The 12,597-nt window shown below is 38.7% G+C and overlaps 1 protein-coding gene across 3 annotated transcripts in view; it reads right to left on the bottom strand.

Moving 5' to 3' along the window:
- Nucleotides 1-234: 234 nt before the first annotated feature.
- Nucleotides 235-12,597, bottom strand: part of MSH3 (mutS homolog 3) — a 185,460-nt gene continuing 173,097 nt past the window's right edge. For all 3 annotated transcript variants that reach the window (XM_007113660.3, XM_007113661.3, XM_007113662.2), the window contains exons 22-24: nt 10,091-10,220; nt 3,316-3,487; nt 235-985 (exon numbers count right to left, since the gene is read on the bottom strand). In XM_007113660.3, coding sequence (XP_007113722.2) covers nt 877-985; nt 3,316-3,487; nt 10,091-10,220 — 411 coding nt within the window. In that variant the 3' untranslated portion in view covers nt 235-876. The remainder of the gene's footprint in view (nt 986-3,315; nt 3,488-10,090; nt 10,221-12,597) is intronic.

Genomic DNA, 12,597 nt, shown 5'->3' with positions numbered 1-12,597 from the left:
TAAACATGCAGGGAGGGAGCATTGTTATGAATCAACATAGCTATAAGGTTCAATACTGGGAAGACCATACATTTGCTATATCAGTTAGTAGAAAGGTCCAAAATAAGAAAGCTCAGTTCTGGGTACTTGGGAGGATCAGCAACCTTGGTTCCACAATTAAACCTAAAAAGTAACAAATGTCCCCAATAGTTGAGAAACCCCAAATTCAACAGGAAAAAAAATCATATATTATAGCAAGTATTCATCAAATGTTTATTACTTGAATGAATGACAAATAATTTAATCCAACAATCTTCAAATTGCTTAAAACTATGACAAAATTTAGCTTTTCAAATTTCATATGACCTTACTCTTTCTGTGCTCTCGTTTCTAAAAGCCTGATAATTCCTTCTATTTCTCTTCAAAAATTCTTATGCTTACAGTGAATAAACTGGCAGCATTATAAAATTATTTTAGTTCGAATGAAAAGGTATATTCCTGCAAGACATTTCAACCAGTTGCAAATTATCTGAACTGAAACAAATAAAATTATGCATTAAATTTTTATATCACTCTAAAAGTTCATGAACTGTATATTCTACCACTCCAGGTTTTACTTAGAAGTTTTTGATTTTATTTGAATCTTACCGTCCATGAGATTTTCTAATGACATGATAGAAATCTTAATATTCAAAAGTGTTTACACTTTTAAAAGGATGGCAGGAACCTGAAACAGACTTTCTACACAAAAGGCCTCCCTGTTTCTAACAGGAATATACCACGGTCAGGTTTTATGCTCAGGTCACACAAAGATGGGCTGTTAGTAGAGAGTTGTTTTACACAGTTGGTATTTTTAATTCTCTCTTTTTTGGTTCCAAAACGTAGTCTTCATTTTCATCAGGAAGAGAAGTCTGTAATTTCTTCCAGTTTGAACTCATCCATCCACTTTTGCAAATCATTTGCATCATTTATCGTCCATAACTTCGCAAAACACTTTAGCTTTTTCCTGGAGAGAAAATAAAATACTATTTCTTTTATAAATGCAATTGTTAGAGGCCAGTACATCTCATGGAAAGCTATGAAAAGTCTGTAACATTAGACTCACAGGCAAGGTCCTGTGGTTGGGAAGCTATGTCAGTAAGCATCAGCCTTCCTGAGAAACAAGTTTTTCAGTGCTGCTATTATAATCAAGAGACCAAAGTTGTTGATCAGCTCTCTCGCCTCCAGGGAGGGGAGAGCCCAGCATCCTCCCTCTTCTAACTCAGCCAGAGGCTATGTGTGCTCACAGGATGAAAGGTAAAATTGATTTAATAAAATAATGCAGGCTATGGAAAGAGTAAAATGCCAACATAACAGAGACCTACTTAGGGTCTGAAGAGGGAGTATTTGAGTTCCAATCACTGCTCCAGCACCAACTAGCTGAGTGACCCTGGTTTCCGGGTCAGCTTCCTACCCCCATTTGGCCTCATTTTCCCCAACTATAACATGGGGATGACAGCAGTACCTATCTCACAAGGCTGTCGTAAGGATTAAGTGAGTTAATGTATGTAAAGCCATAAGAACAGTAACTGGCACAGTGTCTAGGCTGCTGCAAAGGACTGACTGCCCAGACTTGCTGGTGCACACAGCAAGCATTCAATAAATATTAGCTATTACCAAACCCACATGAATGCACCAGATTCAGTTTGCTTTCTTTGATCTCGCCAATGGAATCGATGTGACAGGCACTTTTAGTGAAAAGGAAAAACAATAAATGCAGTGTATCCTGATAAATCATCAGATTCCACCCCAATGCAACCTCTTTCTATAATTCTGTCTTTTTAAGATAACTTTCTAGATTTCAAAATGTCATATACTAGTTGGAAGAGTTAAAATATTTATAAATAACCTGTGAATTTCACTGCTCTTGCTTTATAGGCTATATAGCAGCAACATGTATAAACTCTCATATTTTATCACCATCTTGCTTATGTATCTTCTGTAGTAAAGTTTTATTCTAATTTCTTTAGGGAAAAAGAAAAATAAGAAGACAATAAGAGACTAGTTAATTCAGCCCAAAGAACTAAGGGCTAAGCTTATTTTTAAACTCTCATAGATGATGACTTTTCTCTCTAGAAAAATTTTATGTTAATCTATTTTGTTACAAATAACTAGAAATAAGCGGTCACTGATAACAACATTTGTTTCTAACTTGGCATTGAGGAAAGGATCCAGAAGAGAATGTCAACAGAGGAAACGACATGTCTTTTATAGTATTCCAGCACTTTGGACCTGGTTCACCACCGTTTACCACTGCCAAGTGTGGAGTGCAAGGCAGAACCACAGAGGAAGGAAGAGGAGAAAGAGAAGTTGGTTGCACAACTGTACGTCAGTATACAAGTTGGCAACTGTTTAACTAATATTAGGTGTTAATATTTCAATATTTAAATAGGGGATGATTTCCAGAACTAAAACATATTCTTACAGTATAGTGGTCAGCCAAGATGTTCTATGGAACTAACAGCCTGTTCACTCTTGGTCATATGGTTATGGACCAGGGCAATAATGTCCTGCCCCAGGCCGATCAGACTCTCCAAGAAGAGAAGGAGTGGGGTAGGAGGTAGGTGAGGAGCTTATGTTGTTTTATTATATAATCTTATATTTGGGGAAAAAAGGCTATAATTTATTATTTATTAGTATGATATTTTCCTAGGAATATCTTCCTTCCAAAGTATGTCTCAGGTTTATATGAAGATTAGTATATATACTGACTATATACTTGCTGGCTATCCAGGGTAAAAGGTGAGTACATTCACAAAAGCGTTCCTAGATGATGGAGAAGTCGGTTAGAATGAAAATTTTGTCACAAACAAATCCACAAAGTAAGTGACGTGTGGATACTGACTCTAATCACCTAGTTATGTGATGCTATTATTTTCATTCATGTCCTGACAGAATTCTTCATTTCTGAATGCAACCACTGCATATCTGAATGCAATATATGAATAAAAGAAGTACTCTAAACATTTTATATATTGAGGTTTCCATTAGTAATTTTTTGCATAAACGAATATTTTAGGCAACGAATGCATTGGTACAAATTAAGGAGTTAATTCTTTAGAAAAATGATTAAAAAACCCAATTTATCAACTTAATAAAGATCTGACTAGAGAGGCATGAGTGAATTCACGTGAGCTTTGGTAAGAGCTGTTTTCATTTCACTGTAATTAAATGTTTCACAATACTTGAAGAGACACTTGAAGGAAGTTCTGATGTTCATTTACAGGACAATCCTCTTCCTGGGACAACTTGGAAGATTTCATTATAAATCAAAAAATGCAGCACAATCATTCTGACCTTTTCATATTTACTAATCCTTCCAGCTCTTTTGATTTGCTAGCTGCTTTCTTTAAAATTTCTCCAGGAACATCTGCTAGTTTAGCCACATTGAGTCCATAACTCCTTGCTGCAACTCCTCTGGTTATTTGATAAAGAAAAGTGACAAAATCAGGAACCTGGTCTTCTTCACCTAAAAAATAGAGTTAAAAAAGAGAGAGAGAGAGAGATAAAGAAAACCATGCTTGAAAGTTGAAAGAAATTAGAGGATGAAAGACAACATACAAATTCTTATAACTTTATTCAATTAAAATTTATAATCTGAAAAAGAAATCCATTGTTCCTAATCCCTTGTTAGCTCCTTTTATCAATACTACATATATCTCGAAAAGGGTAAATACTGCTTTGAAAATGCTTTTGCATTTAGAATCTATCTTTTAGCTCGGTTAAAATGGTTTTTAACAATTACTCATTGTAAGCTAAGAAGTATTTAGTTTTAGGCTGTTTGCTGAAAAATTTCAACTGACCTTCTATATCAAACAAAGAGTGATTCTGATACATGGTACAATACAATTTCTCCTTTAAAAATAGATTTTTTTTTAAAAAAGTGTTTTCCAGTGGAAGAATATATTCACCAGTCTTGTAATACACTCTGTAAAGTAACATATATAAAAGATGTTTCTAAGAGTGCTAGAAACAAAACCACAAAAACAGATAAGGAAATATTACATGTTGCACAGTTTAAATAACAAGACTGAGAAATTCTGGCTTATTAAACATCCTAGTTAACTAAGAGCTATACATATTGAAGTGGATGCTGTTTGGTACCACCCAAATCCCACTCAGGACTGAAGGGTTTACTGCCCCAACTGTCAGGAAGGCTGTTAAGCCTGCAACCCTCAGCTGTGTGTTCTCTTTGGGAACTTCCTCAGCTGAAGACAACTGCTTCACCCAAGGTCACGTCCCATCTTGGGCAACCTGCGTCCAGTGACTGGTTGCTATGGGGGCTTGTAGGCAGCCTCTGAGATGGCCACCAAAGTTCCCTGCCTCCTAGTGTTCAAGCCCTTGTGTCACTCCCTCTCCTTGAGTGTGGGCTGGTTCAAAGGACTTGCTTCTAATGAATAGAATATAACAAAAATTATGGCATGTCACTTTTGAGATTACATCATGAAAGACTGTGGCCTGTCTTGGGCACTCTCACGTTCTGGCTTGTTTGCTCTAAGGGAAGCCAGTAGTCATATTGTGGGCTGCCCTATGGAGGTCCCATGGAAAGAAACTGATGTCTCTGGCCAACAAGTCAGTGAGGGCCTGGAAGCCTACCAACAGCCACGTGAGTGAACCTGGAAGTGGCTATTCTGAGGTCTGCCAACAGCATGTGAGTGGGCTGGGAAGTGGATTGTCCCAGTCAAACCCTGAAGTGACTGCTGCCCTGGCCGATACCATGAGGTAGCCTGTGAGAGACTGTGAGGCAGAGGTGTTCAGCTGAGCTGCCCCTGGATTCCTGCTCCACATAAATTATGAGATAATAAATATTTGCTGTGCTAAGCTGCTATGTTTTGGGGGGTGATTTATTATGCAACAGTAGATAACTAATAAAAGGTATAAGGCCTGGCTCTCTCACCCGAAGTTGAGGTAACTCTGAAGGACCAACCCTCGTCAGAGCTCTCTGCAGGGTTGGCTGAAGCCTTATAACTGTAACATAGCCCAGGACTGCCCAGTCCTGCTCGGGTGTTGATTGTGAGAGCACTCCCCAATAAACTCTGGTATGTAAACCTCAGAATCTGCTTTCTGGGGAACCAGTCTACCACATAGTACGTATACATGAAGTTAAAACTTTTAAAGAATTGGGATATAATGAAGTACAATAACACAAAGACAAGGCTGTGAAGGGATTCAGAACAAGCCTCCCCAAAATGTGCCACTCTGGCATGCAGAGTGTCTGGAGCTGAAGACAGGGGAGGTCCAACAGGCTCAGGAAGGGCTTTTTAGCTGCCCCTTCAATGGCCTAAAAGAATTTAGATGGAGGTAGGGGGGGCCCTGGCTCAGAGACAGACTGTTACCACAGATAACATTTATCTGAATGACCTATGTATAGGGCAAGACAAACATCTAATTACCAAATATCTATTTTTCTTATTTCCCTGTGAATTACCCTTCTCCCCTTTGATGCCCCAGTCTCCTACTCCATTCCTTAGCTCAGGAGGGCATAGAAGCCTCAACTGCCCGACTTGCCCTCATATTCTTATGAGGCCCCCATAGATACATAATTAAATTTGGTTTTCTCCTGTTAATCTGTCTTATGTTAATTTGATTATTAGACCAGCCAAAGAACCAAGAAGGGTGGAGAACAAATTCTTCTTCCCCAACAGCTGCATACAGTTTAATCTTTGATAAATCTAAAGCAGCTCGGGATTATGCAGCTTTTATTACAAAATTCAATATAATTGCACGGTATTGCAAAAATGTCCAAGATGAACCAGATTCACAATGATTTCTGAGACCCTAGTATACTTATTATAAGTTTATCAGGAGCTTTTCTAATATATTATGTCATCTGATAAATGTGTCTGCTTTATTCTTTTACCAGTTAAAAGCTAAAAACCCAAAAGACTGAACACAACGGAGAAAAAGGATAATGGAATTTTCATTAATCTCCTCTAAGAATTCAGCAACAGACAAATAATACCTTTCTAAGGGTGGGTGCTAGAGGTGGGAGGTGAAAAGAATGCTGACACTCTCAGGAATACAGAGACTAAAACTCACATTACAAAGCACTAAGAATACCTCTGGCCTCCAAATAAAACTTAAGTTACACAGAGAACAGGTGACAAAGTGGGTGGGAAAAGACTAGGAAAGAAGCATGTAGAAACCAGTACCTGCTAACCTGGATAGTTTTTTGTTACCCTTCAATGCTCACAAGACCCAAACTGAAGTGAACAGCAGTGGGGTATCAAAAAAGCCAATTCTTTTCATCTCAAAGACAAGTATTGCCTTTATCACTTCAACTGGGTTAGTCCTAACTGATTTCTCCACCTCCAGCCTCTCCTCTAAAATCTAGCCTCCACACTGACCTTTCTAAAAAAGAGATTAATTCATCTGTCAGTCCATCCGTCCATTCATTATCTACCCATCCATCCACCCACCCATCCATCCATCCTTTTCTGAAAGCCTACTAAATGCCACAAACCCCCCTCATTTAAACACTGCTTTGCTGATGGCTTTTTCCTTTTTTTTTTGCTTTATATACATATAACATGTAGTATATATAATATAGCTAGCTAAAAAATGTTTCTTAAATATAGCTATAAAATATAGTTAAATTATATAAAATATGATATCACTCCCAAAAAACTCATTAACATACCTCAGTACAAACAACTGCTGAATTTGTCATCATATGCTGGTCTCTACTTTAGTACTAATTATGGTAGTTCTTACAGCATCAAGGTAAATAATGTAACCACTCTTCCATAATCACCTGAAGGAGCTATTTTTATAGTTACGTTCTACTTCAAGACTATCTTTCACCACTCTTCCATGGGAGAGAGAGGGAAGAAGAGGGAGAAGAGAGAGAAAAAGAGAGAGGGAGGCGTGTGTGTGTGTACAAAGGAAACACGGAGGTGCAGAGAGCCAGGTCGCAGAGCTGATGGTAAAACGACTCACTTCTTTACAGCTTCAGGGAGAAGAGAGAGAGAAAGAGAGAGGGAGAAGAGAGAGAAAAAGAGAGAGGGAGGCGTGTGTGTGTGTACAAAGGAAACACGGAGGTGCAGAGAGCCAGGTCGCAGAGCTGATGGTAAAACGACTCACTTCTTTACAGCTTCAAACAAATAAAAATTCTTAGTGAGGACCCTACTTGTAAGCTATGACCAATTTCTTAAACAGGTATTACTGAAAAGCTTATCTGACACTGCTTAGAGCCAGTGAAAGTAATCATTCAAGTTTCTGTTTGTTACAGGGAAAATTAGCAAAACTGTTTTAAAGCAAAACTCCTCTAGGCAGGTATTAAAGAGATGTGTGCTGATCAAATAGTTTCTGAAGTCACTTTTAGGATAGATTCATAAAAATTTAGAGATGGATGAGTTTAGGAGACTTTTCCAACATCTTATGGACTGGAAGAGACTAAAACGCAGGTTTCTTACTGCTGGTCCATTGCTTTATCTATCACACCAAAGGAAATAGATAAGCATAGTATCTTGGAAGTCACCCAAAAGGCCGCTGGGGCATTTTACCGATGACCAATGGCCTCTAATCTAGACAGAAGAGGAATTAGGTCAGAGGTAAAGGATGAAGCATAGATACAGTCAGGGATAATATTGGAAATGAGCAGGCAATGGAGGAATGCTTCAAGTTTCTGAGTGAAAATTATTTTCAACCTAAAATTCTAGCCCTAGCTAAATTATAAATCAAGTGTGAAGGTATGGAGACATTTTCATTCATGAAAAATCTTAAAAACTTTACCTTCTTTAGTTGATATTATTAGTAGCCTATCCAAAATCTATTTCACCTCTAAGAAAACCCTGATTTATAAAGGAATTAATTCCCTGACCATTTATCTCAGGGAGCAGTGTCATATCCAGCTCCAAATGTTGATCCCAATTAGTCTAGGCTAATCAAAGTTATCCCTTCCATTCTTACTTCTAGGAATTGGTTTAAGAATGATCATATGATTCAATCCTGAAAATAAGATAGGACACTGATGAGATGCTAGTGGGTATCTAAGAAAAGTTCCCTTGCTCCTAAGAAGGAGTCACAGGAAAAGTTGGTCCCTTTTCTTCCTTCCGACATTGTCAATTCTGGATGCGATGCCCAAAAGAGCTGCAGCCATCTTGCTGTTAGTCTGATGATGAAACCAGCAGGGCAGGAAGACAAAGCCTGGAGAAGTGCATAGAAGAGGAGCTGAAGCCCACCCTTCCTGAGGTTCCTGTAATACGAGATTATAAGTATCCTCATCATCTGAGCTGGTGTGAGCCCAAGTGCTTTGTTACTTGCAATCAAATGCACAGAGGAGAGGTTAAGAAACTTCCTAGGATGATAGCAACAGCTAGGCAGCAGGCCTAGGAAACAACCAGTTCAGATGAGCAGGAGGACAAAGGGCTCCAGGAAGAATGATACCAGTGGGGAAAACTGGAACCAACAGGTTCAGTCATGTGGAAAACTGTCTAGAGAGGTGTTTTGCAAAGCTATTGGAGGATACAGGAATTTTCAACAACAGACTCAAATAAAACAATGAAAGAATAAAAACAATTATTACCTTCAAGAAAAAGTTGTAAAAGAAAGAAAACATACTTGTCTCCATACTTGGCTCATGAGTAAGCAATACCTACTGGCAGTAATAGTGAAAACAATGAATGTGAATGAAACGGAAAAAACGTTAAACTACTATACCAGGAGGAAGGGGAAGGGAGGGCGGAAGACCCTCATTTAACAGAAGTCAGTAAATATTGTGTCAGGTTGATGAACCAAATGATAGGAAAATAAGCACAGTATTTAGAACTATGGGAGAAATGGATGAAAGAGTCAAAAGCAGTTGCCTTGGGACTGGGATGGGGAGGGGCCGTGGAGTAATAAAAGGATGGAAGCAGGGGACCACTGCCTGTTAGCATGAGTCTTTAGCATCATTTAGTTTTAAAAAATTATGTTCATGAATAAAAATCTAAATCAATAAAATAATATGCCAAAACACTTAAGATGTAAGGGTCTGGGTTAGTAGTCAGTTCACATCAAACACTTACCACTGACCCTTCCCTGCTAGTGAACTCTGTTTTGTTTATCCCATTGGATTTTAGCTTATAAGCTCCTCCTGTCACTTTGGATGCAGATGAATAGATACAAAACTGCTTCCATGAGAGAATTTATGATGTGTTTTTCAAGACCACATGGTGGTGAAAGGCCAGGACTGCCTAACATTACATTTATCTTAGGTCCAGTGCTTTGTTTTATTTGGGCCAGTTGCCTGATATCTTTTTCAGGTCCATCCTTACTTATTACTTTTCCAAAATAAAATTTGGACTCTGGAGTATCTTTGATAATGGATTTTCCATTGCAGCACACCAACTGCATAAACCATCACTGGCCCACAGCTTAAAAAAAATTATTATTGAACAGGGGGAAAAAAAAAAGCTAAAATCTACTATATTACTTACAGCACTTGAATTTTTTCTATTGGCTAATGATGTTCTTTTTCACGAAATGTTTCATTTCTGTGACATGAGTAGTAAGTGGAAGGCTAGGAAAAATACTGTAGCTCCCATATACCATTTCTAGCAGAGCAGAAGAGAACCTGCAGGCAGAGGACATGGATTCTAGGCTCAGTTCAGCCCCCACCCAGGTGGTTGACATGGGGAACCCACTTTATCTGAGATTCACTTTCCTTGTCAAATTACGATAACATGTATGGCCAGTATAGAGTATTGCTCTTAGTAAGTCATTAATGCTAAATGATATTTTGGGAAATGTACTGAGTATTTTTAAAGATAACTAATACACTTGACTGTTAGGGCATCTTTCCTGAGATGGATCTAAGAACAAAACCTAAATGACCCCCTCACCCCATCTTCTTCTTGTAGAAAAATGAGATAAGGAGGGCCAGAGAAGGATTCAGACATGGTGAGGATAAATGCAAATTCTATCTGACCCTAAGCTTAGAGAAAATGAATTTGGACAAATGTCAATTACAATCAACATTCACAGCTTTTATGATTAATAAGCAATAAGTTCATGCTCTTATGAACTTCAAGTTATAAATTATGAAAACCAACAGAATCCTAGTTGTACTTACTGCAAGAACAATTCATACCTGGGTCCTGTTTGCTTTCATCCTCGTTGACCAAGAATCCCATGTGATAATTCCCCACCTGTTGTGAGTAACTTTTTTCTAATTCACAGACTGGTGGATAATGGGTAACAAAGAGGGTTAAGGATTTCACCTAAAGCAGTGAGACATAATGAAAGTTATTTTATTTTTAAATTTTAATTTTAAACTTTTCTCCAACTTTATTTTGAAAAATTTCAAACCTTCATAAAAGCTCCAAGTACAATGAACACTCATGTATTCTTTATCTAGACAACCATTTGTTAGTATTTTGCCATATTTCCCCTTTCTTCCTCCCTCCCCCTCTACACACACACACACACACACACACACACACACACACACACTTTTCCTGAACCATTTTAGAATTGTAGACATCATGACACTTGGTCCCTAAATACTTAAGATTCTATCTTCTGAGAACAAAAACATTCTCCTATATAACCAGAATAAAATTATTACACTCAAGAAGTTTAACAATGATATATCACTATTTACTAACATATAGTCCATGAATTTCCCTTACTGTCCCAATAATGTTCTTCAGAAATTTCTTTATATTACAAAAAAAAATAAAGACTCATGTGGTACACTTAGTCATGCCTCTTTAGTCCCCATTAATCTAAAACCGTTCCCCAGACTTCTCTTTTTTCACTTCTATGTCTTTAAAATTTTTGAAGTATCCAGGAGGGCTGTTTTGCATAATCTCCCTCAATTTGGATTTGCCTCATTCAATTCAAATTAAAATTTATTACCAGCAATATTACATATATACGTAGGTGACATACCCTTTTCAGTATATCACATCAGGAGGCACATGATGTCAATCTGATCTATTATTGGGGATGCTAAAGCTGATTATTTGGTTTAAGTGTGTGCCCAGAAGATTCCTTCACTGTACTGACACTTTTCTCCTTTGTAATTAATAAATAACTTGGGGGGTGATACTTTGAAACTGTGTGAATATCATTTTCTCCAACAATCTTTCATCCAAAGGTTTTACTATCTGTTGATCATCATTGCCTGAATCAGTTATTATTCTGGTAGTTAATAAATGTTGATTAAAAAAAAAAGCGTTCTCTATTAGCTGGAATTTTGTAAAGTAGAGCTTTCCCTTCTTCCTCCCTACCCTCACCATTTTAAAATTTATTTTTGTGTTGTTAGTATGAGTACAGACTTGTGGATTACTTAATTAGCAATGTTTTAAAGCACAGTTATATGTGTTCTAGAAATCCCTATCTTAAGAGAAGTTAACACCAAATCTTGGTCTAAAAATTAGCAGAAGAGGGTAATCAAATTGAAGAACTCCAGTTTTGATTCATCTGCCATTCGCCTTATTAAAAGTCAGAACATATGCCTTCTCTCTAAAAACAATTACAAATAAACCTATTAAGGCAGGATTTCTTTGACAAGTTGCTCTTAAAATCTGCCCTGAAATATTTTAGGACCAGCTGTCTCCCCAGTGTCCCTTCCTTGAGCTGACGGGCATTTCTAGCTGGAAGACCTAAGGGTTTGGGTTACACCACTGTCCCCCTCAAGGCCATTTTCACCCTGCAGCAGCAACACGTAGCCTCCCTGACTCCTCCTTTTCCTCTCTTCCCCATCCCAGCAATCAAAAGACATCATGAAAAATAAAGATTTTCATCCATAAAAAAGTTAGGGACTCTTGTTCCTGAAGAATCCTCTTCAATGACTTAACTCCAAGGTAAACTTTATCTAAAACTAACACTTTCTTCATCAACATTTAAAATATCCAGGGCTTCCCTGGTGGCCCAGTGGTTGACAGTCCGCCTGCTGATGAAGGGGACATGGGCTCGTGCCCCAGTCTGGGAAGATCCCACATGCCGCGGAGCGGCTGGGCCCGTGAGCCATGGCCGCTGAGCCTGCGCGTCCGGAGCCTGTGCACCACAACAGTGAGAGGCCCGCGTACCACACACACACAAAAAAATATATCCAAAAACTGCTACAGAAGCAATGAAAACGTAAGTGACAAATTCAATTCTGTCCTAATTTATTCCTGAAGGTTCTTAAATAACTCTTTGAAATTGTGACAAACTGCTTTTGGCAGCCAGCCTCCAACATGGCCCCAGAGATCTTCGTTTCCCAATGCTCTTGAGTAGCCTCTTCCACACTGATCAGGGCTGGCCCTGTGTAGTCAACATGATGGCAAAATAAAATGCACTGCTGCTTCTACCTTGGCCTTTTGGAATGCCTCCTCTGGGGGAAGCCAGATGCCACTCTGTAAGGATACTCAAGCAGCCCGTGGAGAGGCCCATAGCGAAAGAAACTGAGGGCCCTGGCCAATCGCCAGCACCAACTTGCCAGCCATGTGTGTGAGCCACGTTGGAAGAGGATCCTGTAGCCCTGGGTGACAACTTGACTGCAAACTCAGAAGAGGCCCTGAGGGCTTCCCTGGTGGCGCAGTGGTTGAGAGTCCGCCTGCCAATGCAGGGGACACGGGTTCGTGCCCCGGTACGGGAAGATCCCACATG

The sequence above is a fragment of the Physeter macrocephalus genome, chromosome 8 (assembly GCF_002837175.3).
Source record: "Physeter macrocephalus isolate SW-GA chromosome 8, ASM283717v5, whole genome shotgun sequence".
NCBI classification, from domain to species: Eukaryota; Metazoa; Chordata; class Mammalia; order Artiodactyla; family Physeteridae; genus Physeter; species Physeter macrocephalus.
The sequence above is the reverse complement of the archived record's forward strand: the minus strand, read 5'-3'. Positions and strand labels throughout refer to the sequence as shown.